Source organism: Nilaparvata lugens, chromosome 1, assembly GCF_014356525.2.
Source record: "Nilaparvata lugens isolate BPH chromosome 1, ASM1435652v1, whole genome shotgun sequence".
Taxonomy (NCBI): Eukaryota; Metazoa; Arthropoda; class Insecta; order Hemiptera; family Delphacidae; genus Nilaparvata; species Nilaparvata lugens.
This window is the reverse complement of record NC_052504.1, coordinates 18,194,709-18,222,546: the sequence shown is the minus strand read 5'-3', so window position 1 is coordinate 18,222,546 and position 27,838 is coordinate 18,194,709. Positions and strand designations below refer to the sequence as shown.

General features: G+C 34.6%; 1 protein-coding gene across 18 annotated transcripts in view; it reads left to right on the top strand.

Moving 5' to 3' along the window:
• The window catches only part of LOC111052229 (disks large 1 tumor suppressor protein), a 748,988-nt gene that overhangs the window by 560,153 nt on the left and 160,997 nt on the right, over window positions 1-27,838 (top strand). For all 18 annotated transcript variants that reach the window (XM_039432558.1, XM_039432554.1, XM_039432544.1 and 15 more), the window contains one exon: window positions 17,435-17,470. In XM_039432558.1, the coding sequence (XP_039288492.1) occupies window positions 17,435-17,470 (36 nt within the window). The remainder of the gene's footprint in view (window positions 1-17,434; window positions 17,471-27,838) is intronic.

The window sequence follows — 27,838 nt, the reverse complement described above, 5'->3', positions numbered from 1 at the left end:
TGAACATAGAGTCAATCGTTTACTTCAAAGGCACATTCTTCAATCACTTGAAATCTTCTTATCTTCTCTTCCGACTTGAATATTTCTGGCATTGATATCTTATTATCGTTTGATTACCCTATTAGAAATACATAGGGTACAAGTAGGTAGTTTACATCAATACATACATCACAAGTAGGGTAGTTTTAAATGAATAGTTTATTAAATAAAACGAGTAATAAATAATTGAAAGAATAAGACTTTGACATCTCATACCATACAATCAAATGACTAATAAATAATTGTCAAAAACCATAGATTTTATTAAAAGTAGAACTCAACTACACAAAAAGTGAATGTTGTAATCTATAATTTTGATTTTGCAAGTCCAATAGTGTAGGGATAGCTGTTAATCTATGAGTTATTGTTGTAAGCTATAATTTCTGATTGTGTAGGTCCAATTGTGTATGGGTTGGGTTTCAGCGGCAGCTCAAAAGCAAGTGTGTTATCTCTCATTGTGTAGATTTTGATGTGTATGGGTTGAATTCCAGAGGAAATACAGAAGCTTTGTTCAATCGCCTGTATAATTGAAGTTTCAAATTGATCACTGACAGCCTCCATTCTTGATAGTTATTATCACATTTGTTGTCACCAAGAGTGTTGGCATGCTTGCAAGCCTCAGTTGTGCCAACTTTTCCAATAATAATTATTCGAGGATGATGTGATGGAGGCTTAACGTGATTAGTGTGGTAGCTGCCTGTGAGTCTGAGGCCGATCCTTTCCTGAGATTGCTTTTCAACTACTCGGCAGATCCACTCTTATGTTATTAGATTACGCAGAGAAAGCTAAGTAAGAAAGTGGAGGAAAGTTGGAATGTGGAAGTTCGCAAATGAATTTATCTTTGTTGACAAGTTGCCAAGTCAAAAGTTGCAGCCATAATGTCAGCGATATTGAGATCGATGCCGCTTCGCACCCCATGCGCTGCTATGTTGCAAATTGCTGCCATTCACGGTTTGTCGTCACACTTTCGCACCAGATGGGTTTTGTTCAATGAATTTTACCATTCACTACTGATCACTGATTAGAATCAAAGGCTTTCCCCACTCATTTGATGAGCATTCATTCTCTTATCGGCTTTCATCTTTTTTACAAGTTTACTCTTATAACAGAATGGTTTTATTTTATGCAAGCTTCCCCCCACTTATTTGATAATCAATCATTCATTCTCTTCTCAACTTCAAAAGAGCATTATTACAAAAATATAAAATTATCTATATAGACTAACGAATCTTTTAAGTAATGTGCCTTGTTCATGGTTGAAAGAAATGAAAAAGGTCAATGTTTCTACCACTCTACCTCTCCTTTTGATTCATTTCTCCCTTTTCTTATCCATTACCCCATTCTTTCTTTCATTATTGATATTCGCCATAACCTTTCCTCATTTCATTTCTCCTTTTCCATGTATCTTCCTTATTCATTCCCTCTATTATTATTTCGTTTCCACGATTGCTCGCTTCATATAATCGACGATTTCACTGGACAATCTCTCTTCTGGGCGTTTCCAGAAAATATTTTTTCTTTATTTAATCTTTTTTACAAAAAAGTGCAGATCGGTGGAAAAATTAGGATACATTGTAGCCTACTATTTTCTTCAATTTAGGTACCGTTGAACATATACAATAAATATTATAATATCATAATGTTATTAGTATCCGTAACTATCCACTCACCTTGATTCCATCTACATGATTTCATCCCACTGCTCTTTCTGTGATTTTACTTTCACTCCATCATAAAAGATACACCTTTGCTTTGATAATATTCTTTACTACATCATATTTTTCTTTCTCTCCATTTTCTTCGTCATCTCTTACTTTCATCTCCATTCCTTTATTGATTTTTCTCTATTTTCCCTCGCTTTCATATAAAATTAAAGGCTTGCCCATTTACCTGATAATCATTCATTCTATTCTCGACTCTGATGTATTTCAAATTTACTCTCATACCAAATAATTGAACCTTATGAAAAATAAGATCGAGATTTATCTATAAGTTCTTTCACTGCTTTTTCCTACACTTTCTCTTCCCTTTACTTTCCCACTGATCTTCTCACTTCTTATTTCTCACTTCTCTTACTTTACTTACTGATAAAATCTAATTGATTATTCATCTCCCTGTACATTTTAATTAATCTCCAACATGAAATTTGAAGGGAGTAGCTGAGCAGCTTAGCTGTTATGCTGCAGGTTTGCTGCGGATTTGCCTTGTCACAGTCACACCGACTAATACAAAAAGAAAATATCGAGCCAGCGATATAATCAGGTCGCGTGAAGTGAAAGTCGTGATTGGTACGAGAAGCGGCGAGCAAAGTTTCGTGTCTGCCTGGAGTGACTCAAGGCCTAAAAAGCCCAAAGCTTACGGCCTTTAAGGAACTTGGTTCTCTTATCTTCTCAACTTATCATAATTGTATCCAATATAATAAAAAGTGAAGTTTCAGTTTTAATTTATTCATAAACTTTCAATGTGATAATTTAGTTTCCTCTGGAAGGTACATGCTATTTTCTCCAATGATTTAGTTTCACCAATGTTGAAAATGCATCTAAAAAATGTTTTGATACTCCACATAATTTTTCAAAAGTCATGTTATGTATCAGTTTTTAAACAATGTTCAACAATGTTAAACCATGCACAGTTAAACAATGCAGTTTGACATTTACAGTTTAACAATGGCTATGACATTGTTAGTATTCTTCACGCTGAAGAGCGGGCACAAGAATCATAAAACGCGTCCAAATAAAGCTTCACACACACCCTTCAAATTTCAAATTAACAAATCTCATATTTACCTAAAAAGCATAGAATGTACCCACAAAGATTTTTATCCAGCATTTGACCTTGAACATGGAGTTTCATAACTTTCAATCTGAGAGCGTCCGATAAGTTTTTCCAATTCTATATTAAATATACCTTTCGCATGCAATAACATCTAAGAAAATAATATTGAAGAGACTTGAAATGTTGTCAAAATCCACTTTATTCTAATAAAAATTACTATTTCACAGGAGCATGCTTTCGTTTATTTTATTCGCTCTACGAACTTAATCTAACAAATATTTTCAATTTAATGTAATGATTTCATGCTTGTAATTATGATTTAATCTATCATTGACATTTGTAATGCTATTGATGTTCTCAATCAACTGTTGCAATGAAATATTTTGACTTTGACTTATTATTCACTAGGAATTAGAGGGATTCGACAAGTTTTAAATTGTTTTAACTATTAAAAAGTATTTTCATGCAATTCGTCCCTACTCTTCAACTCCACCTTCTACACTTCTTGTCCCATTTTTCTGTTCATCTTACAGTATTTCTTCAGGGATTCTACCTATTCCATAGGGAGCTAGAGCTTCCTCAACAATTCGCTTCCAATCTCCGATGCCAGCCAATTCTTGCCTGGCTTCTCCCACACTTTTCAATCACTGTTCTGTGTTTTCATCACTCTTGTTCTGTCCCTTGTGAGAACATGATAATTATTTATCACATCCACCAGCGATCTTCTATACTTGTTTCTCTCTGTCTTGTTTTTCCTTGTAAGCATGCCCTCCAACTTTTTTCCACCTCTTTTCTCTTAAACAAACAAAAGTCTCGCTCCCTCCTTCCTATCTATTCTGCCTCATATCTTTATACCATTTTTGTTCATCTTTCCATCTTTGTTCCTTCTCATGTCACTTTACATTCATCCTTATTCTTTACTGATTTATACAATAAGTACATCATGAAAATGATAGGAAGAGAAAAAAATAAGGTAGCCTTGTGCTATTCCTCTCATAAATCTAAATAAGGTTACACAAATTCCTAAATAGGTCTTGTAGTTGTTCACTTCACAAAATTTTCAGTCCTTAATTATTTTCACAAAGTGGATTTTTAAATTTAGATGCTTCAAACCCAAGCAAATAAGAAATATTTCACATTATTATCACTAAAATAGGACATATTTACATATTAAAGAAATAATTTTCAAGGACCCAAAAAACAAACTTAACATCTGCCTCTCTTCCCATTCCTTTTACTTATCCATTGTTAGTTCCAATTCCATCCTAGCATCAAGTACCTTACCAGAATCTCATCAACAATCAAAGGACTTTCTTCTCAGAAACTTTCTTTGTCTTCTGGTCTTACTCGTTGCATGATAATTATTATTCATCACTACTTGGAGTGTCCAAAGGTTGACTCGTGTGCTTTCACTTTTGCGAAACTTGTACTTAGTAGTGATAAACAAGCACAAGCACACACGTCGTTCTCATTAAGCAGAGCCTCAAAATACGACGAATTATTCATCAGTTGGGAGCTGTTTCAATATGGAGTCGTTACGCATGTGGTTTACGCACTCAACTGGTGGTTTCATACACCTCATGGTCTCATAATAATTCATAGCGACGTTGGCTTTCATCGCAATAATCGAAGTTTAAAAACTTGCATTTTTTCAAGCTCTTGTGTTGAAAAGCGAACGAATGAAAACTGAGAGGAGCCAGTAAAATGCGCTTCCATGAAAAACTTCAAATTATAATGATTTACAACACTCAGAGCTTATGCATTATTCTCTCTTTGATTATACCTTACTTTTTCATAAAGTAATTGAGATTGATGAACATAAGAAATCTATGTCATATTTTCATAATAATAGATATTTCAAAAATGTTGGAATGTAGAATAATGAAATGCGTTCAAGATCATAGAACATTGATAGTTGTTTTATGTTGAACATTGAGTAGTTTTCAGTGGATTTTGTTTAAGTCTATTAAAAGTTTCAATATTCTATGTAATAATATATCCTATATTTCCAATATAATGTGTTCCAAACATCGGATAATTGACACTTCATCATCTGTTCATCAGAACATTGACAATTTTCAGAGCCTTTCCTATTGTTACATAAAGTCACTAGGTGTTGAACTGCGGTTCCGTATTGAATAGTTGTTCTTGTAAAAAATTAACATCTTATAAGATTAAAATCAATCACTCAATGCAGTTTCAATTCTCTCTTCATGAATAAGTCTCCAGTAGGGGAAGAGAATAAATTTCCCTGATTCCCTGAACTGAGGGAATAGGGATTTCCCTCCCCATTGTTGCACAGTAAGGTTGTATCTTCTTGACAAGTTTGACACGGATTGAGTGAGCCACAGACTGGATAGTACCAGTTATAGTTCTACTTACTATGCAAATCCATCTCTCCTGGTTTAATCACTTCCCAGTTTCAATCTGTGCGACAAACCTCAACTCTCTGCTCCGGATTCACTTGCAAAAACTAGTTACCAATTTAAACTTTCTATTCTTTCCAGATTCTTCTTTCTTCTCTAAATTGGCTTCGTGTTGGCGTTTGCACGTGCAAAATTGTTTGTAACGAAGTTTTCATAATTAATATGTAACGAAGTTTTCATAATTAATAATTTGTTTCACAGATTGTAGGGATTCTCGGTACCTGTCTAAACTGTTTTCTCTTGTCAAGATTCTGGATTCTCTTGAATCTTGCTTCATGACCTAACCGGCAAATGTAAACTGTTATCAAGTTTCAAGTTTAATAACCTCAATCTTGTTTTTTTTATTATTCTCTAGTTCTCAGTTGAAGCTATGTTCAATTAACACTATGCTTCCACAGTAGAGTGAAATGTAACTTATGAAAATTCAAATGATTATCCCAAGATGGAATTACAAGATAGAAACGTAATAAGCTGCGTTCTGCGTTTTAGCATTCTTCCGATCATCCGTATCTCAATGGATAATTTGTAATCTGGGGCGATAAATTTTTAAACTTGAGATATATATTTTCAATTTTTAAACGATTTTCCTCAAGTCTTGAATTTATACCTTGATAATAGAATTGTGTAGAGAAAAAGGATAGTAATATTGATTTACCAGTGAAAAATAATTTCCACAAAGCTGTAGCAGAAAATACTAGGATGAAAATAATTCTGTGTTTATTGTGTAGGTACACATTGCTCATTTTGTATATATTTTTCTCAATTTATTGGAATGAGATAATGGGAGCAAGTTATCTCATTCCATGCCTACCCTTTTTAGAAGAATGTAATGTTTTGAACTTGTATTTTCCGGTTTTTGAATATTGCAGATGATCCATGGATTTTTATTCTTGTAAAATTACTGTGAGTTCATTAAAATAGAATAATTTATATCTCTTTCACCTTCTCTCAGGGCTTTAGCCTGCGTTTATGAGCGTGTGGAGGCCTATAGGAGCGGATGTAGGAGCGAAGCTTTGCAAAACTGCTGACGTTGACTCTACACTCACCACATAGCGATTATCCCCCACCCCTTGACGTTTATTGGTAAACTATTCATCACCGTGAAGTTATGCATGTAAATGCAATAATCCTACTATCTCCTGCCGTCAGGCCTTGTTGGAGCTAGTTGGCACACTTCAATATTGATGTTCTACTCAGAAGTATGAATACAACTTAAAAATATTTCAATGATAAATGAAAATATGTCAATGGTTTTGAATGCGAATCTGTTGAATAATTTCAATGCAAAATAAAAATCTGACGATAGTTATAAATAAGAATCTGCTATTTTTATACTTGAATGTATTTGTCATGTGCTATTTATTTGATAACAATAATTGTTAGAATTGATAGAATTATTCTATCCTGAATAAAACATCTATAAACCAAACTTAATTTCGAAGATAAATTGTATTCATTGTGTATAGAAATTGTACATATATAGATTGTGTATAGAAAGTGTATAAATTATGTAATTGTATCGATAAAATACTGGTCTAGGTCATGTCTAGTCCCCCAAAACCCCGATACGCGTTGTTTGTGCGATTCAAAGTTGGCATGACTGTTCCTGATCGATCACAATGAATAATTAAGTACTCAAACACTGTGGGCATTCCCTGGAAACTGTGATGTGATTGTTGAGAACTCATGAATCATGGATGTCTGCAATTTTCATTGGATATGGTCCTTGGTATGTTACATGCTCTCAAGGAGAGAACTTATAGAGCACTATCATCGGTCTAAATAAATTTTCGCACAATAAAAAGTTTAATTCTACCATATGCGTCTATTTTAATGGCTATTGATGAACTTCATAGAATGCACTCAAAGTTAACTTAATATATAATCTGAAAATCAAGCTTCCGCAAACATGAGTAAGCTGATGAATCATAAGAAATCTTTAAAAAGAAATAAGTAAAGATTTGAAATTTGCTTTATCGAATTTTCAATTTCGAATAGTAAGAGAAGACATGTTCTAGAAAGTGGATTACGAGTATTTCTTCACTTTATACGAAAAAACTCTCAGAAGCCTGGTGCTTTTCAATCAAATACTACCATTCCGGTCTGAAATTTTTATTCCCAGACATACAATAGTTTTTTTTAACTCTTCTTGATTGATTTTTCCAATCTCGATAAACTACACATACAATTCAACAACTGAGATAAGCAGTTGTTGTTGTTGGAAACAAGCATGATGTAGGTGTAGCTACATTTCAAATGGAAGTGCGAACGAATGGTAAAAGTTGCCGTGAAACTTGTCTCAACTGTACATTGTGTTTAAAGCTTTCCAGAAAGTTGAAATGGTTGTTCAATGGAATCAGTTCAGAAATCTTGATGTTTACATCGGTATGAATGAATAAGAAGTACACAGTCAATCTTGTACTTCGACAGGCTGGAATCGATTTAAAGAACCCGACCGTACATTAAATGTCCACCTCGACTAAGCGTGAGGTAAGTTTGGTTTACATTAGGTTAGTTCAGGTGGTGAGGGAGAGATTTGAAAGTAAAATGGGCTCGGATATCGTGGTTGGAGTAAGTTTTGGGCTGTGGTCGAGCTATCGTACGGGCGTGGAAATTCGTTGAATGCAGGTTTTAAATCCCCTTTTATTTGCGAATTATGAAGATAAGGAGAGGTGGAAGTTGCTGGTTTAGGGTTGGGGGAGGAGGGTTACAAGCGCCTTGAAAATATACGCACGTATAAACCTGGGAAATTTCGCTTTCCATATGCAAATCCCAGTCGCCCCGGCACAATCAAGGTGGGGAAAATAAAATCTGGAACCGCAGACAGTAAAGAGCCTCGATGGACATTTTTCGGTCTTGGTAGTTGCTGTAACTCGCATCTCACTGAAAACATACATAAATATTGTTATGCTTGAAAAGACATGCAAATAAAAACATCCAGCAGCGTTTCTATCAAATTATTGTTTTCGTGTTTTTATTTATTCATGACCATTTTTGACGACCATCAATCTCTATGTTTCTGTTCATTTAGTTTTCTTTGATAACTCTGTCAACAAAACAGTATGATATGTTGCAATCAAACATTTCATACTCATTGTTTTATCTCCGCACTCTTCCTCACCATCATACACGCTTCTTCTTTTTGTCTTTTATTTCGCCATCTTCTTTGTTTCCCCTCACTTGTCTGCGCTCTCTCTTTTTATCAAACCCCCGTCGTTTTCTATCAACGAATGACAGTCCACCAGTACAAAAACCAATTTGTGCTGTTTCTTTGTTCTGTTGTGGACTGCTCTGTTTAGTTGACCATTGTCCACTTCCGTCTGTTGGGTTGGTCACAGCGCTCTCAAACAAACTTCATGGTCGTTTGTTATGATGATGTTGAGGAAAATTATTATAAATTTCATCATCTAACTTCCACGATATAGGCATGACTGCCTGTTCCGATCTTTGAAATGATATTTTAAAACTAAAAAAATCATCCTCTTATTTGCAAGGTTTTCTATTTCTTTTTTGTATTTTGTTTTTTTTTTCTAAAACTCAATAGTATATTAGTTAAGTCATTTTATTTTCATTTTAATGTATTGTTTTTTCAAATTGTATGCTCAATGTTATGAGGGCAATAATGGGATTTAGTTCCTGGTGCCCTCAAATATGTAAATTTTCAAATAAATAAATAAATAATTTTAAATCTTAATTTTTTATCTTATAAAAGCATGTTCCCATCTCCTGATACCGCATTTGAGATTCATCATGAGATTGATTTTTTAATTCATTCAAGATATTGATCATGCTCTCTATATTCAATTCAATTTATTTTTACACACACATACAAGTTTGATACAGAGATTAACAAAAAGAATACATGCAAACAATACACATTAAAACAAAATAAAAAGAAAGTGGTGCAAAAAAAAAGGGTGGAAGATTGAAGGGTTTTTCAAACTATGGAATTACCTTAATTAATTGTAATACTACTAGTAAGAACGATAAAACCCGTATTGCCGTCTGAGAAATAATATGTACTTCTCTGGAGTCTATTGAGACCATGGTCAATATCTTTTTCTATGGAGGAAGAGCCTCTTGATTAGTGTGAAGTAATTATTTAGCCTATTACATAATTTGTTCTGAAGAAATTTCTATGCATTTTTAAACTGTGGGACTGGAACAGGAATGAAAGAGTAAGACCAAGGTGGATTAATAAAATAATCAAACTTCATGATAAAATCACGTTTAGGCTGACTTGGAGATGAGGTTGCAAAATTCACATCTAACTTTTCGCAATAAGCTTCTACTGAGAAGTGGGCTCACGTCATGGAGGGTGCGGCTCAGATTGTTCCATAAAGTCATGAAAAACTTTCTTTCCTCTTTATTACTTTCATTTCTCTGTGTTTTGTTGTTCGAGTGATAATAAAACAGTTTCACAAAGTCATTTCGTTTTTTATAGTTTGAATGAACCTGCTGAAACATGTTGTCCGTGAAGCTTCATTTTTGGCTGTTATATTTTGTATTTTATTGTCTACGACTTCACTAGGAGGCTCTAACAGAAGTATGTTCTTCCAGTTTGAAGGGCTGAGATTGGAAAATTGAGCTTTCAAAACTGATTTTTCGTGGAAAATTTTTAACTTGATAGTATATGAAACCTGTTACGACGCCTCAATATGAAATAGAGGCAAATGCAGTCGTTACTATTTCTTTCTGGTGAGTTTCGAAGAATAAAGGATGAAAGATAGTTTTAAGACTTTTTGAGAAGGGGGCTGGAATTAGAATTGGCAGGTCGTGTGATTGAATGAGTCGTTGGTGGAGGTAAGGAGAGAAGAAATCACTTCATTAAGAATGTGATTGTTGGACATTAACAGTAATGTGTTGAACATTATCGTATACGACACTAAAATCTGTCTAGTATTTGAATAATTGTTTGATTTTGTTTTAAATAGCTGTGAAAGCCTTGTTCTTGTAATTCTGTAAATTGTGCTTGTTCATAGCAGCGTTATCGAATTATGCAGCGTTATCAAACTCGAATTCAATCTCCCTACAATCGTTCTGCTTCAGGTCTCACTTTCAGATATATATTTATAGTGACATATTTTAAAATATCCTTTTGGTGAAATTCTTGTTTCAGGTCATTACAGACTATGATTTTGGATATTTCACAAACAAACTTGGAACATAATCAATATTATCCATCATATTTCTCATTGTTAAATTATTTTCTGATCTATTTCATATTGGATCACACAGAACCTGTGATGCATTTATTTCAACAGTTTTATTAAGTTAACCAAATTCAGAGCTTCGACACACTATTGAACTTTTCAATAACTAATTTACCATTCTTCGGTCTCTGTCAAACGAACTCAGTTCCTAACTTTTTACAACTCAGACGTTAGGCCTACCTGAATGTTGAACGAAGAGATCAAGTTGGACTGAGAAGCAAGGCATCGACCCAAGCCTGGTTAATAGCGGGCTGGTAATTCAATTTGGGCTCGGACGTCGTCGTTTTTCGAAGGTCGTAAGGAATTCAATAAGAGAATTTAAGGGCTGCAGCAGATATTTGAAAGTCAAATGTGAAGCGACCAAACGACCGGTGGACGTCGTTTACTCCGAATAGGCATTCTGATAAGCGAGAGGCATCCGCTGTAAACTCCCGAGAAGCATCCAATCTGGCACAAGGCGAATAGATCCAGACCTACTGGTGAAATGAACAACGGTTGAACATAGGGAAATGCTGCGATGAGAAAAAGCGAATAAGTTCCATGCTTGACCGAGCCTTTTTCTCTGCAGACGTGGTAGCACTTTGTGTCTAGTAATCACTGCTTTCATGTATGCTTTTCAGACGAGGAGCTCGCTTAAAGAGGGTTATCAAAGAGAAATGAAATGGATGCAGATAATGCCAGCCATTGATACATGGATACAATAGCTAACATACTCGTAAAGGCAGTGAGAGTCTCTTTAGTTCCTTCACTATCCATACCGTATTTAGATATTCGTAAACGGAGGTTCATGTTTGATTGAAGCTAGATATTTTCTGGTGAAAACAGTGAATATGTGTTTTCTAGTTGCCTAGAAGAAATCTCCTTACAATTGCCTAAAAGAATTACTATTTCTGAAACATATTCATCAAATTATGATTGAAAATTACCATTGTTCTTAATATTCAACATTTCACATAGGAAGGTACTAGAGGAAACCTTCAAAAACGGCCAATAATAATTATCATGCAAAAACAGTTATGAGAAAGATGTGATTTGATTTGGAGTATAACAAGATGATGTGAAACAAAGTGAAATATAACCTAGAACATTGTTGTATAAATTAGAATGAATTGGTACCGTTCTGAACGGGTGATTTATCCTGTGGTACTTTTCTAGAAGTAGTATAATACTGAACGATTGAATAAATGATTAATGATTGATTTGGTGAAATTGACTAATGTCATTGTAGTTGATTCTCTTAGAAGGTGAGTGGGAATTTGAACAAAATAGAAATCAATAACCTGCATTCCCCAACTGATACATTACTACATTCATCTATTAGGTGGAATTGCTTAGTTTAACAGTGTCCTAGCATGTCATAAGATGAGTTATTCTTCATTCAATATTTTTTTCTTCAGAATTTCAAGCTTAGCTTTAGTCAATATGTGACTTAATCGTAGTATTCAATCAGTAGATATTAGTATTGTGGTTTGGGTTAAGCTCTGTTCCTGAGTGGGAAATTGAAACGAAAAGTTGTACTTGGAGAAGCTGATAAACAGCTGTGTCCTTAGCAGTTCAAGGATCTCCCAAATAGAAACGAAACAGAACCAAACTGGAATGCTTGGGAGAGAAATCTGTGAAGTAAGGGATTGTTCTTGTGTAGGGCTTTCTAGGCTTTCTGTTGTCGAGGCAAGAGTGTGATTGTAAGGAAGACTAACGCCCTGTCCGTCTATTCCACGGGGAATCTTTTCCCAGAGAAAGAGATAAGGCTTCCATCTTTCGCGGAAATGGAGAAATTGAAACATTTGCTGGAGGAATGAGCTCGCTGATAGTGCTGTCGTGTTCTGCAGTTTTGTCTTTTCTTTTTGTACCTTCGTCAAATCAGACAAAGAATAGGGGATCGGAACGTAATCCTTATAGGAGAATGGAACCACGTGTAGTGAACGGACCCGTGGATTTTGTTGGTTTTCAGGTGAAACCCACAGACGATTCTTGGGTCACTAACTTGGTACCCTTTCATTGTTGAATGGGGAATAATAAATAAATAAATAAATCTTTATTCAATGACAAGTACATCACAATAATAACAATAATCAAATAATATTGAATTCAACAAAAATGCATAGTGTACAGTCAATGACTACAATACTGTTTTGCTAAAGAATGAAGTATGTCTGCAAACAGGAGCATATCTCATAATTGAAAATAAAATCAGGAATAATTGTTTCAACGTAGAACCTTGTCGGCTTCCTAAACATATCAATAATTACTTATATGTTGCGCAAAATGTCCACAAAGAAACTAGAATGGAATATCAATTCAATAGTGGGAACAAACTTTGAAATAAGTTTGGAAATTGAAAAAAAATCAAATAGCCTACTAAATTTTTTTTTCAAATTTTTCATAGAAAATATTCGATACCAGCTTATTGTTCCCTCCTTTATTTAAGATGACAAAAACAAATGAATTTGAACATCGAATTTCTCATAATTGAAAATAAAATCAGGAATAATTGTTTCAACGTAGAACGTTTCTTTACATTTTATTCGATTTCCTGTTTTATTTTAAATATGTCAAAAACAATTGAATTCGAACATGGAATTCCTTTAGATTTTATTCAGCCGTTGGAAGTACTGTATTCTTATAAATACTGTACTAAGTACTGTATTCGATTTTTCTATCCCATAACAATTACATAATTTAACAATCAAAATCACAGATCTACGAGTCTTGATTTATTTCGCACGAGGAACTCTTCCTTACAAATATTTAGGCACAGGCAAAACTTCTCGTCTGAGAAAATTTCAACTTCAGGCGTTTGAGCAGTAAAATAGCTTGCTGATGTTTGCAGCCATAATATTCTCCCCGAACATGCTCAATAACAATAAATTAACAGAATTATCATTCGAATACATTTTGTAACAGGTATTACATTTTCGTGCCCACTGCGATCCTCACAGAGTCGAGTGAGTGAATTGTCATGCAAGTCACAGCCGGAGCCTGAAGAGCTCTGAAAGCTGAGCCGAACTTCCTTACTCCTTCTCCCGGAACAGAAGAAGTCTACTCTGGTTTTCAAGTTTGATCTCCTGGTGTAACTTTAGCCGCGCGTCAGTTGTGTGTGCCGTATTGTGTTCTACTGGATGTGAGGGAATTCTCTTCTCGCTTTCACTCAGAGGCAACAGAATAAGGCTCACACTCACACAGGCTCGATCCATTGCTGAGGAACACCACTACAAATTACGCCCACTCCAAGTACACAATGTGCCATATTCCTCATGTTACAACGTTTAAGAGACGTCTAGATATTGTTTTGAGTGATGTATTTGCAATTCAAAACGAGCCGGGCTTGATTGCTCTTTCTAAATGACTAAATGAATGGGGAAGTTTCTCTTCGAATGTAAAATTTTATTGACATTGCTTGGTTTCTAACTATTATTTCATTCCTGAAACTTCTGTATTGACCAAATGACTTTTTGTTAAATATTTTTTCGATGACTGGATTCTTATTTTATGCCTTCTTCAGCTACCATTTTTACTTATTCCTGCCCTGTCAAATCCTGCACTGATTGCAGATTGATTAAATTCTAAATACACACTAGTGATTTACTTTTTACTATACTTCACATTATAATCTACTTAACAAAGTTATGAATAAAGGATTTTTTCTAAGTTAACAAAGTTAAGTAGATTATAATGTTTTTAATGTCGATTATTATTGTGTTCCGTTTCTTCTATACTTCATTTTTCAATATACTGTACTAATTTTTTGCTCGGTCAATTGCTTGGAAAATTCTATTACTCAATTGATTCTATTAATTATTTGTATTTATAGAATTCCTTGACATAAATTTATATTCAATACGTTATATTTCCAATCCAAGACTTAAACTCGAAAGGTTTATATTACGGACAGCAGAACTTTAAAACCGAAAAACTGTAAAAACTAGAATACAGTTCTGTATTCTCCAATAAAGCACAAGTGCAGTCGTTAGTAGACATAGCATCTTAGCTACATCAATCCTTTTTTAATTTTCTCTCCTGCAATCTTATATTTTCAGTCATACCCTTCATTAGATTTTCATGTTTCTTGTTCATTCATTACTTTGTCTTATATCAACTTCTCCTATCTTAAAATTTCCAATATTTCACACATAATCAAATACTACATAACTGCGAAATGTATGTTCTAGTTCAGAGGTATTTTGAAGTTTTGTTGCCGAAACAATAACACTCCCACCTGAATTCGTCCAAGAGTATTCAACCAGATTAGGTAGGTCTTCCTCTGCGAGCTCCTGTGTTTGTTGAGCTGAGCGGTTACATTCCTAGGAAATCGGATAACGTTTAAGGACAAGTAATTTGCTTTTCCTCGGGAAGAAGCGACCATACACGAGTACGCGCGCACTCACGCACCCACCGCAACCGCAGGGCCGTTAACGACTCACTCCAGTGGTCGTCTCTCAGGCTCACACTTTTCTTCAGCCTCCACTTGGTCTCCAATACTGCAGCGCCTTCAATGGTTTAGGTAGGCTGTGCTCATCTTCTCAGCATTGCTTGTAGTCTAACCGGTTCAGTGCAGGCGCAAGCTAAACACAGTACGCAAACAGTCTTTACAGAGCTATTTAGTTTCTGGCACGAGTGGAAGAAAAGTAGCTATCCCATCCTATTTAACTACTATTTTCTCTCTCCTCTTTCCTCTGTATCTTCTCCCTCATCCTACTACATTTCCTTCGCCCCTATTCGTTCTCCTTCTTCGACATTAGCATTCATAAGCACTAGCGAAAATCTTCCCGGCTCAGGTCCAACTGTGAACGTTGAGCTTCACCAGCGGAGCGCAATACGTCATAAATTACGCCGCAAATTACCTCGTCCGTCATCAATTATGTCACACACTTTGCCAGCGTCGAAACGTTATATAGAATTCTGATAGAATAGTCGTTAGAAGCGAACTGAAGATAACGAGTTCGAGTACTAAGATCCAAACAGTAATAAATTGATGATAATCTGAATGCGAGAATGGTAGAGATTCAGATTCGAAATTAGTTATGAATTGTCGTTTAGCCTAGGAGCTATTCTTTAAAATGATATGGTGATTTGTTCTTTGATGTGTTGCATCGATTATATTTAATAGCTAGATAATTTGAAAATCGAGTAGGCTCTACAATAATATGTTTTGTATAAAATAAAAATAAATAAAGATTATATTTAGTGTCTCTTATAGGGAATACAGGACTTCAGAGACAGAAGATTCCACTCTTCAATCAACTAGTTTTTTTAAACACATGAAAAATTATAGAACTCATTTCATCAGAAACCTAAAAAACCATGGGGTTGTTTTAGACATAACCTAAGATTACTTTTGAAGAATTGATTGCTCAGTTATACTAGTGTAGCTACGATTAATTTCTAATCTTGATGTCTGTGAATAAGGGTGAATTCATAAAAAATACATTTCTCAAGCCTGAATTCTTATAAGCGATTATTATTTTGATACATTCAATATTATGTACCATTCTATGTAATGGAATACAGAAGTATTTGAAAAGGTTTTCAATCCCATTGAAATTTCCGATCTTCCCGGAATTACTGTCGAATATGTTATTCAATTATAAAAAAGTATTGGTATTACTATTCGTCAGTATTTCAGCTTGCAAAAGGTGAGTAGCCTACTGTTGTATCTAAAAGCAAGAACTGGCAATTCCACTATGAAATTCCAGAAGCTGCTACTTCCCGAACTTTGCTAGGAGCGAGTATCAATTGTTTATGCGTATTGTCCGAGAGCGAGAATTAGCTTTTTCCAGGAGAGAATTCCAAGTCAAAGATAAAGAGCATTTCGTTTTGTCGTCTATATTATTTAATATGAGAAAGATCAGAGAGAGAGCCGGGTGTCGCATTGAATAATGAAGCAAGCTTTGTTCTCCGTAGAGTCAACTCTATCCGCTCCAATGCTACTTCTTCCGCTTTTCTCAGTTGGAGAATTCTTTACAATTCTTTTGATAAGAACTTTATTTTCTGATACTTCCGAGAGGAAACTTGCGCTTGCAACATATTGCCGGCTAGTAGTGACCGAATTCTAATGAAAAAAGTTGCGTAGATCGGTAAATAGCCGTCTGCCTCTTATAGACGTCATTAGAAGAACTTGGATCGGTTCTCTGTAACCAACAATCTAACTTCAAGGGAATCAGATATGCAATAAACCCTGTTCATTCATCATCTTAGCAATGTCATCAGCTATCATTGATTTTTTTTCTTGGTATCGATGTATTGATTGTGGAATAACTTATAATAGAAGTCAAGTTATTCCTGCTTCTTGGACTTTTTCATGAGTAATAAAGAAGAAGAAGCTGTCATAACAATTTTTCAGGTTTCCTGTAGTAATTCATAATATCCATACAAACCTGACTCGAGAAATTCTTTCTTATTATTCATAGCTTTGAAAACGTATGAAATTCATCTGAACTTTTAAAAATGAGACGTAATTTGACAATAATTATTTACTATTTCAACATCGGGCAATCTTTGTTAATAATCGAAGTTAGGAATTATCAAGTTTGAATTATTCTTGAACTATTCCTCAAGGGCATATTCGGTGTACTGTGAACATTTCGGATATTGAGAGGTGCAGATAATTAAGTCCCATCAACTTTGATAAATTTATGTTGAAGGCTTAGCGATTTTCGAGAAAAGATAATACTTTGAAAAGTCATGAATAGTGAGCAACTACAACTTTAAAATAAAATGAAAACAAATTGCATTCAATAAAATTACATTAGCCATCTTCAATATATCAGATTGAGAAATCTCTTTCCAGATGAAAGTGTCTTCTCCCTACAATGAAAACTGGACATTTGGACTATTCAACCTTTAACCATCAATAATTATTTTGAAAGTTCTATTGCACATAAAGTGTTACAAAACTGTGACATTCTCAATGTTGAAAATATTTTAGATGCATATTTCTGACTTGAATTTCCATCACTCATGATTATTTCTCTTATTTTACAGAGCAGTGAAAGCTGGCAAGGCCACGATAGCGATCAGGTAAGGAGCAACTTTATTTTCCTTTGATAACTAGATATAAGTAGGCAAGGGTTGTGCAATGAGTGATATTTTTCCATTAGAATAGAGAACTCTCATGAAAAAAGTCAAGATCAACCAGCAAGACACAGATCAACTTCTACTTTGTAATGTAAATTGTAGTTTAATTGACCCAAATGTCATCACATAAAATTAATAGTTTTGTTTTCAACATTTCAATTCAAACTCTTCAAACTATCATTGAACAATCATTATTATAGATGGACAAGTGATTGTATAGGAACTCCAAATTATGTTCCAAATGTATGAATTATTCCATTACTAAACAAATTTTCAAATTTTAATTACCAAAATTTTTAGGGTCCATTTTGTTGTAATCCATCTTTCGATGACTGCACTCGTTCATCAGGACTGCAAAAGTTCAGGTTGTCGCATGCCGAATAATCCATCATCTGAACGAGTAGATGATATTATCATTTTTAAGCGACCCTTCCTTCCTCCTCCATCACCTCTTCCTCCTCCTCCACCTCACTGTCAAGGCTAGACACAGCAGGTGAGACATTGGAGGAGGCTAAGCTGTTTACCTCAGTTTGCCATCAGTCTGCTGCCTGCTCATGAGGACCTGTTCGAGAAAGTCAATGGAAATGATTGATGGTGTGCTTATAATGAAACCAGACCCGATACTAATACTTCACAAAATGGAAAAGTTATATTTTCTGAAGAGTAAAAGTCGTAGAATATTGGCTCAAACATCTGGAATAACTATTATTATTTATTTATTCATTTGTGGATACAATTATTACAAATTATATGAATACTAGCTTACCCGGCGAACTTCGTACCGCCAAAAAGTCAATGTATCTCATGTCACACTTGACTTTATTTGTTGAATCATGAAATTTATCTGACAATCAATATTTTCATTTACATCTCAATACGGACTTCCTATGTGCTTAGTCATGCAACATTTATTATTCCGACATTGCAACATATTCTCGATCAATTGGTAGTAATGTGTTGAATTGAAAGTGTTAAAGTGTTAAAGTGTTGAATTGAAAAATAGATACCGGTTGGTTGAATCAGTGTTCCAAAGATGAATTTAATGTTTTCATAGTTGTTGATTGTCAATAGATGGTCCAGGAAATATGCGATGTACGATGAATTACACAGAATTCCATATTCTTTCCATCTTCAATTTTAGGATGAATATAAGCTCAGCTAAATTTAAAAAAATCAATTTAGTCTGTCATTCTTCAGTAATTAATTATTGCAATATGAACAACTCTCTTTCATGAGATGAATAATTATTTTCCAGTTTCTCAATGATAGGGGAGTGATAATGAATTATTTGTATAGGTCTTCTAAGGAACGATTATCTACAGCTGGTACCAATCAACTTTGGTACACTAACTTCAACTCCAAACCACCGTTTTAATACCAGTACACAATAATTGATCACAGGATGACGTGTTTATTATACAGCTGGTAACTTTAGATGCTAAATTATAAGTAGCCACTCGGTCTAAAATTTCAAAAACATAGGTCTGTAAAATGGATTAATAAATAATTATTAGTCCCCCTATTAAAATTTCTGGTCAGAAACCATCCCCAATATTCACACAACATATTTCCAAAGTTTCATGCCGTTCTGTCAAGTAGTTTTCGAGTCTATAGGGAAGAAACTAACTAACACACAAACAGACATTCATTTTTATATATAGAGATTAACGGGAACGAACAATAGGCTTGGCCCAAAACTATTATATTCCCAAACTTTGATAATGATAATAATAAAATTATTCTTGTTCCTGGACAAGTAACCAAAACTATAGGAAGAACTATAGGAAGTTACTCTAGCCAACTATCAGAGGGAAAAGATGCTCGATTGGATATATTTCTATATTTGGAAACTATTTTCCATTACTCTTCTAGCTTATGTGAGGGGAAAACAGAAACTTAAAAAAAAAAAACTTTCATACTGTTTTCTGAAATAATCATTTTTTTCTGACGCATTTTTAGACATGTCTTGACGTTCTACTTTGGTTTTAAATCAATATATTATATTCATAGTATTTATAGTTGACCAGCACTTGTAATAATACAATTTTATACACTTTTCATCTGAAGCTTAGTGATAATCAAGTTCTAATAACAATATTGATGAATTTCAATATAAATATTTTAACTGTATTGATGAAATCCGTTTAACCATCATAGTGTATACCCATTAAATAATACGGATAAAGCAAACAGCTCATTCGAGAGCAATCCACTATTCATGTTACCCAACACTATTTCACAGCTTCATGGGAAATATGACATGTGATAATATATGGACAAATATAACAATGTTATAATATGTTGCTGATATTGGAGCCTATAATACCTGCTATCCAATTATTGGATGGGTTTTGTTCCAATTACTGAGAATCCAAGTGCTGTATTTTCCTCCTTGCGATTCCCTGGTTATCTTCTAATATAACTTCTCCCGGCTCTCATTAATCGAACTTGTGCAACTTGCAGTCCTCCAATAATAATTTCTATCTCAAAGGTATTCCTTCCAAGACATGTGCCACTTATTTTCCACCCACTTCACTTGATCTGGGACACAAGGCAAGATTCGATTTGATCTTGAACTATTATACTGTAGTAGCACAAGCTACTCTTGTGCACATCATAATAACATGATTATTATCTCGAAAACCTTGAAACCTGTATTCAAGACTGAAAAAGAGAAAAATGTCTTTTCTAATCTATAATATCATAAAGGAAAGAATCGGCTTTTACACGTACGGGATAGGAAATTCACGAATGACGCATCATCACGTCTGAACTATTGGACTGATTAACTTGAAATGTTGCATATAGTTTCTTAGATTACCGAGAATGGTTATAGGGCTATAATTTCATTTTCAAGATTTCAGTACGTCAAGTTTTCAGTTTGTCAAAATTTCAACTAGACGCTTATAGTGCTCTGGTTATCCGAAGTACAATAAGAAAAGAAAGTTTCTGATAAATGCACTACTGTGTATCTATAATAATATAAAAACATCTCCTGTATTACATCAACAGTATCAAAAGCTAAGCTGTTTTCATCTCAATATATTGAACAATAACAATTTGGCTAATCTGGAACTTTGAATTAACTACAAGCAGTACCTTACGCTACTAATTTGGAGCCACTCTAGATTATAGAAATTGATAGTCCCATGGAATTGACTTGAATTTATTATTATAGAGCTAAGTCTTGATGAAGGTAATTTAAAACTTTCATTTGTGAATGGAATGAAATTACAGTATTTATTTTGCTCGAAATGGACGAACTAGATAGATAGATATATAAATGCCTTTTATCTACAGTTTACAATAATAAAAGTGATGTGGGCGAAGTTGAGGCAATAAGAGTCCCCTCTTCCACTTAACTGAAGATGTAAAAAGTTGAATACTAAGGAGAGAAGTAAAGATAAAATTGAAATGAAAAGTTTTCCTCTGTATGATTACTTATAAGCCATTGAAATTTCAATAAACGATTATGTGTAGTCCTATGTGTGTTGAACTCTGTGTTTGTGTTGGTGAGTGTCGCAGCTGGTGTAGATACGTGTGTGCGAAAGGTGAAATAGGCCTACTTGGTTATCAGAGCAGAGGTCGGCCGAAGCTTGAACTTGGGCAGATCTGTCGTTAGCCATTGTACTATGAAAGGTCCATTATCGCAACATTGTGTGCGCGCTGGCTGGTGCTACTCAACAGTAGCTCACAGTGGCCCATAAAAGATAAGGTGCTTTCAGGGGGACCAGCCCCAACCCTGTTCTTGGGCAAATTGCACCACCAAGAGAAAGACCAAGTCTACTGTCCAGTAAACGCCTTCCCCTCCACATTCCAGCTCCCTCCATTATTTTGCTCCTTTCCCCTTTATTAATCCCCCCTCGGTCCCCTTCGACTTAATTTCACGCTTCCACAAATCGCGCCCAGCTGACCACTTCATTCCCCGTTATTATCATTACTCCGATTTGCCATTCAATCTGTCCATTGCTAAGCCGCATCTGGGGACAGGCAAATCAGGTAGATGCCGTGCTGGGCAGCCAGCCCTTGCACAGTATTTCACAGATGAAGTAATACTCTTGCAGTTTTATACTCTTGAGTTGCCTAATTAAATTAGGCTGGAGCAATCAGCACATGTTACACACAGACGTTAGAGCTCATACGAATGTTTGGGCTGGATTTATATATTTCTGAAATCATTCCACATTTCAGCATTCATAGTTAAATTACAGTGAAACTCAAATTCAAGTTATTTTAAGTGGAATATTCACATTATATACAGTATTTGTTAATATAGGTGTATGAGATCTCGGCTGTTGGTATTTGTGAATACCTTTCATGACCCCTAACTATCTACTTGTAGACTTCTATTAGCTATACTGTGAAGTTGTGGATGGTAACGTCACTTGCTAGCAAGTATAAAGTTTTTCTTGAGTCTTAAATCGTTAGTTTCATTATTCTCATTGATAAATAAGTGAAGTAAATTCGTATTGCTTTTGTTGGTGGGGAATCCCTTGCGGGACGGTTCCACCGCCTGAATATATAATTTAAGCCGTCAATGGGCCTTACGGCTGCCATACTTCAGCCGGGACCGATAATTTAACGTGCCCATCCGATAATACGGGTGTGATCTGGTTGAGGAATCTTTTGGTATTGGGAGGGTTTGAGCCCGGTATCTCCAAGCTGCTACGCAAGCACTCTATCCACTAAATATGATCAGCTCACTTGAACATTGTTTAAGGATGAACTCTCTGATGATGTACCAATACTTGAATCGTTAACCGCAGAAAGGCAACATGTCCAGTTTTCATAATTTTACAGGAGAGACAAAAAACTTGATAAAACCTAAACCTAAACCTGCAGTAAACGATATATTCAAAACGTCGCCATTACAATGCTTCCTGTTGGACATGTTTCCTTTCTACAGTAAACAATGTATCTTACATTAAATAGTTGATTTATTGATTTTTTTCAAGTTGGACATGTTTCCTTTCTACGGTTAGCGATTCCCTTATTCGAATTGTGAAAACTTGTAAAAACTACGTTTTCATAGCACTATACATTATCAACGTAATAAGTATGGAAGAAAATTCTATGTCCACTAATATTCGGTGAAATAAATATGGCCGCCATCAATTATTCTGACTTGGATAATGAAAAACACAGCTTATTCCAGAAACAGTGGAAATATGCGAGGCTTGCCTCATTTGAATAGCAAGACTGGAAGTAATGGCTGTAGTAACGGCGCTAAGGATAAACTATTTAATTTCTCGGAGGTAAACTGAGTACAATGAGGTATTTCTACTTTTTCATGCCCTGTTGCTGAGAGCCTCTTCTTTTTTCGCCGGAAAAGAGGATGGAAACAGAAGACCACTTTTGTTATTGCTGCCCTGCCGGCCTGGGGAAAGGGCTTTGGTTTAATGTTTAAGTGCGTCGCTTACTCTGTGCTACTAGTCGCTACTAGCGTCGGGCCCATTCTTTTTATTGCTGTTGCCTCACCGGATACCGGATGACAGAATGAGCAAGAGGGTGGAAAAGGAGGCAGCAGAGGATAAAGAAGAGGAAGGGTTGCCTTCACAATGGATGGACCTGCCACGGTTGTCCCCATCCTTTCCTTTCCCCTAAAAAAGTAGCATTTCGACCCTCACTTCCAGCAGTGCATTTTGTTTTCCATACCAACTGTGAGGTTTCCACAGGTGAATAACTGTATGTGTAATAACGACACTACAGTCGATAAATCTTTATTTGTCTGGTCAATGGTATCTCTTCTCTATAGGAAGGGTCTGTCCCCAATTCGTTCCCCAAAATGGTTTTTTATACAATTTTATGGTATTCCACTTGTCAATTTCTCTCTTATTGATAGTTTTATAAACGGATTAATATTCAATCAGAATTATATTAGTTACCAGTTCAAACTAGTAACTATACTAGTATACACTACTATAGTATAACTATTATATACTTAATTATATTATACCAGTTCAAACTCAAAACGCAAAGCGCCTTTGCTTGTTCAGTTTTTAAGTTCAAACGCAGGACCGCACAACTACCTTATTTTCTCTTTTTCCACATTTTTGACCTATGTAAATAGGTCAATTTATAGATAGTCTTTCGAATATAGTCTTCTAATAGATTATTCCTATAGATCAATAGAATTGCATGTGTTTTTGGCAAATGAATTCCAAGTTCAATAGAAGGTGAATGAGAAGATACCTCGTAGATATTCTAATACCAATCATTTTGCCAGTAATACTGTTTGATTCTTCAAATAGGTTGAACATTAATGAGTTTTGTTATGGTAAAACCATCATTATTTGAAATTACAATTTCGGGCTGTGTCGCTGATAGTTGTAATGCAGATGTCAAGTGGTGTTTTCTTCACTTCCATAACTTTATGGTGCAGTAAAAATGAGTATTTGGTTGAGCTGAGCTGTAAGTGAACCAAAATTCAATATGTGCCATTAAAAAGCTATAAATCTTGAACCATACTTAATCGGGAAAGAAGCAGTCAGTTAAGCCAGCTAGGCTTCTGAATCCCTGACGAGAGATTTTCTTCAGTCTCACCATCTGGGTCCCCTTTCCTCATATTGATCGCTCCTAAACCTGAATACACCTGCAGGCTGCACGGCTCCCCTAATGTACAACCAACGATTCTGCAACAACCTTAAGCCGCTTTATCTCATCTTGGACTTACCGTAATGTATCTTACTATATTGTTAGCAAAAATAAGATAATATTCCACAAGGAGCACTTTCTAATTCTATTTCCATAATTTTAAAATGTGAAATTTTCTGTATTATAATCATAGACTAAAGTTTTAACTGTAATGATATAATATTCATCTGTTCTCATCTATCTCATTATCCATGACGAGCTGCAAGTAATAATCCTTTTGTAAACTATTTTAACGACACTACAGTCTAATATCTTTGAATATTAGTTATTAAAACTAATATTTTACTAGTATAGTTGTTGAGTGTTGAAAATGGATTCTAAAAATCCGAAAGCGCTCCACAGTAAGTACTAATTTTAATAAATAATATTCAAAGATATTAGACTGTAGTGTCATTAAAAAAGTTCACAAGAGGATTCATCTATTGTTATACCTACCTTAATCTAGCCAATCCATAATGATCAGTTAGCAAAACATTACATTCATCTTTCATTACATAAAAAATAGACATTCACAAATGAACAAAACTAATTGACAGATATGACCAGATATTAGGTGAGTCCATATTTTTTTATAAGTTGAGTTGAACATATTTTTATACTTCTCAAAATGTGGGTTATAATAGTTCTGTTGAACCACTAGATCACTAAAGAAGATCAAGTAAAATATCAGTTCTTATTAGTAAGTCATGCATTAGACTGCAATAATTCTCGATCATAATTTTTATCGTTTAGAATGTTTATAATATTTCTCGTTCATAGTTTTCCTACAGTATCCGAAAAACGAGTCAGTAATCTCGTGAAGCTTCAGAAGATAAAATTGAACTCCTTCATGACAGGTGAAATATATTACCAAAGGGACCTTATAGACAATATTTTAAGGCAAAAACCTTACTAAATATATACATTATGGTGGGATTTTGCATATATTTAATATTTATATTGCTATAGTAGTATTGCTGAGATGATTTTAATGTGAATATTATGATTCCCTTGAACAAACAAACGAAAGCGTTTTTTGGAAAAAAACATGACCTCATAGAATTCAAGAATTCACTCCTGTCACATCGTTATATCACACTGGCAATACGAACAAGTGATATAATGTACTGCTCAAAAAAATTAATGCTCAATGCTTATAAATAAATTGAATTTTAAAATAGGGATATCATTGTAACATCGTGAGAGAAAAATTATTTAAAAATATTCCGAGTTTTCATCATTCAACGATGGTTTCAAGATAGAATTCCATTATAATTACAGTAATTGAGCATTTTATTGGAATATTTGACAACCTAATATTCCATAGAATTTCATAACTTAGTTCATAACTGTTCATAAGTTACAAAAATAATTTCCAACTTCAAGTATCAGAAGAAGAAATTATGTTATTTGACAGAACTGTATAGGATTACTGTATTACTACAGAGCATGGAACTGTCTTATAGATTCTCCATTGACCTGAACAAGTTCCAAGAATTTAATTAACTTATTATACATGGATAAGAAGGTAATACTAATTGCTAACAAGAGTTCTATTTCAAGTTACTTCTCCACTACTGAACTTTGAAAAATAATTTCACCCTTGTTGAAGAGGAGGATACGACAAAAACTCTTGTTGAAACGGATACACTTGAAGTTTTCTTCGTTAAACTTTCTAGACTCCATTCTGATTCAAAGTTGGTTTCTTTTTATTAGTTTCAAAACTTATAATAGCTTCAACTTAACCATACTCTGCTTGAAGTTGTATTGATGGTGTCTTTCCAACTTTCCAACTATAGGACATTGAAAATACAGTACGGTACTACTAATTTATTACATTTTTATGTAAATATTCTGGAGTCGTCCGTTGCTCTTTGTTTTTGAATAATATGGGCATAGAACTATAGGCCAACTATAATTGAACAAAGTTTGCTTGTCACTTCGAACTCTCAAAACCTATGAAATTTCAGTATTATCACTTATAAGCTCTAGAGATTGATTAAAGTTCTCGTTTTTGAGTTCATTCAGCCTTGAAAGGTTAGGTTAAATTCTACAAATTTTAAAGGTGAGGGTGTTTTACAAAATTGTCACTCAATTTGATGTAGTTATTTTGTTTCTTCTACGATTGATAGAATTTATATCATCTTCTCTCCAATAGATCAAATTACAATTCAGCACGTTTGTTAATCTGTAAGTTATTAGAACTTTTTGGTAACAAGGATTGATAGAACTGTGTCAGGCTGGCCCGTTACGTATCTATCACACCTATATCTGAATTTTGGAGATTCAACAATATAAACTTACTCATCAACATTTTATTGAACCAGGGATACATATTATACACATTCTCGGATATATCAGTTAAACACTATTCAGTAATCAACTCATTTCCACTTTTTTAGGATAAGGGTAGTTAATTTTAGGAAGTGAGAGTGGAATTAGAATTGTTCAATTTAAGAATTTTTACAAGTTTTCAATAACGAGTCGATTCACTCCCCCACTTACTTGGTGAGGTGATTTCACCTGTAATGTTCAGTTTCTGTATTCCATTCCCACTTCGCAAGAAGTCTTGAGCCTTGTACTTCATAATTTATCCAGGAGTTATTGTGGGGTGTTATATATTGTCTAGAACTTGGGGAGACAGCCCTTCCCCGAGGGAAGTTTTAATGTAAAGGGTGTGCAGGTTAATTTGAATATCCGTCAAAGTTGAACATCCAATAGTTTCTTGCCCTTACTTTGGGGTTGTTTGTGTTTTCGAACTTAAGGTCGAAGTAAGGTTTACCGACCTGAGAGTATGGCTGCTGCGAGAAAGAAGAAGCGAGTAAAAGTGGGGTGTAAGTTTTGCCGTCGACAGTACCCCAAGGGCCTTGGTAAGTCTTGTGGAATAGACAAGTCGAGGCCTTTCCTTATACCTCACTCTCTCATCGTATCGTCACCTTTATCTTGACTGTGTCTATTAAAGCAACAGAATTCTTTGAAGATGAGCCAAGTTTCACATTTTCATGCATATACACTGGACGAATAATTCATATTTTGTTTGAATAAATATGAAATGTTTTCTCAGCAAGTGTCAACTCAATCTCAGTTTTAGCTTCGATGACTCTCTGCCATTCGAACTTATTCAAGAAGATTTATCATTGAGCCTTTGAAGTAAGGTTGTACTTAGTAAATCTAAAATACTGTTTCGATGAGCCTTATTGTCATCCAAAACAAATGAAATCCTTATGAATTGGTTCTCATGAAATTAATCACGATTAAAATTTAACCGACTTTTGTGCAACCGGGCCTTAGCATATAATTGATTCAGAATAATAGAATTCATCAGCTGATGGAATATCAGCGGCATTTTTGAGAACTATTATGAGAGCTTTTCTCATTCAAGAAAATCAAGGTACCTAGAATACATTTTAAGTTCCTGTATTCTAGGTACATTGAAGAAAATTTCCATAAATGGACAACAGCTGATGGAAGGCGGCAGTTTTCTTATTTTTGAGGAGAAAATTGCTTCAAAATGGCTTCTCTCGGGCAATCATCACAGTGAAAAATGTGATGATGAGAAAATCATAATTATTAAGTTTGAATTATTCAGTTGAATTACAGTAAGCAACTGAAGGCAAAAAATTCAAATTCAAATACAATCCAGAAACAGTCAATAAACGAGAATCTATTTAGCCCTAT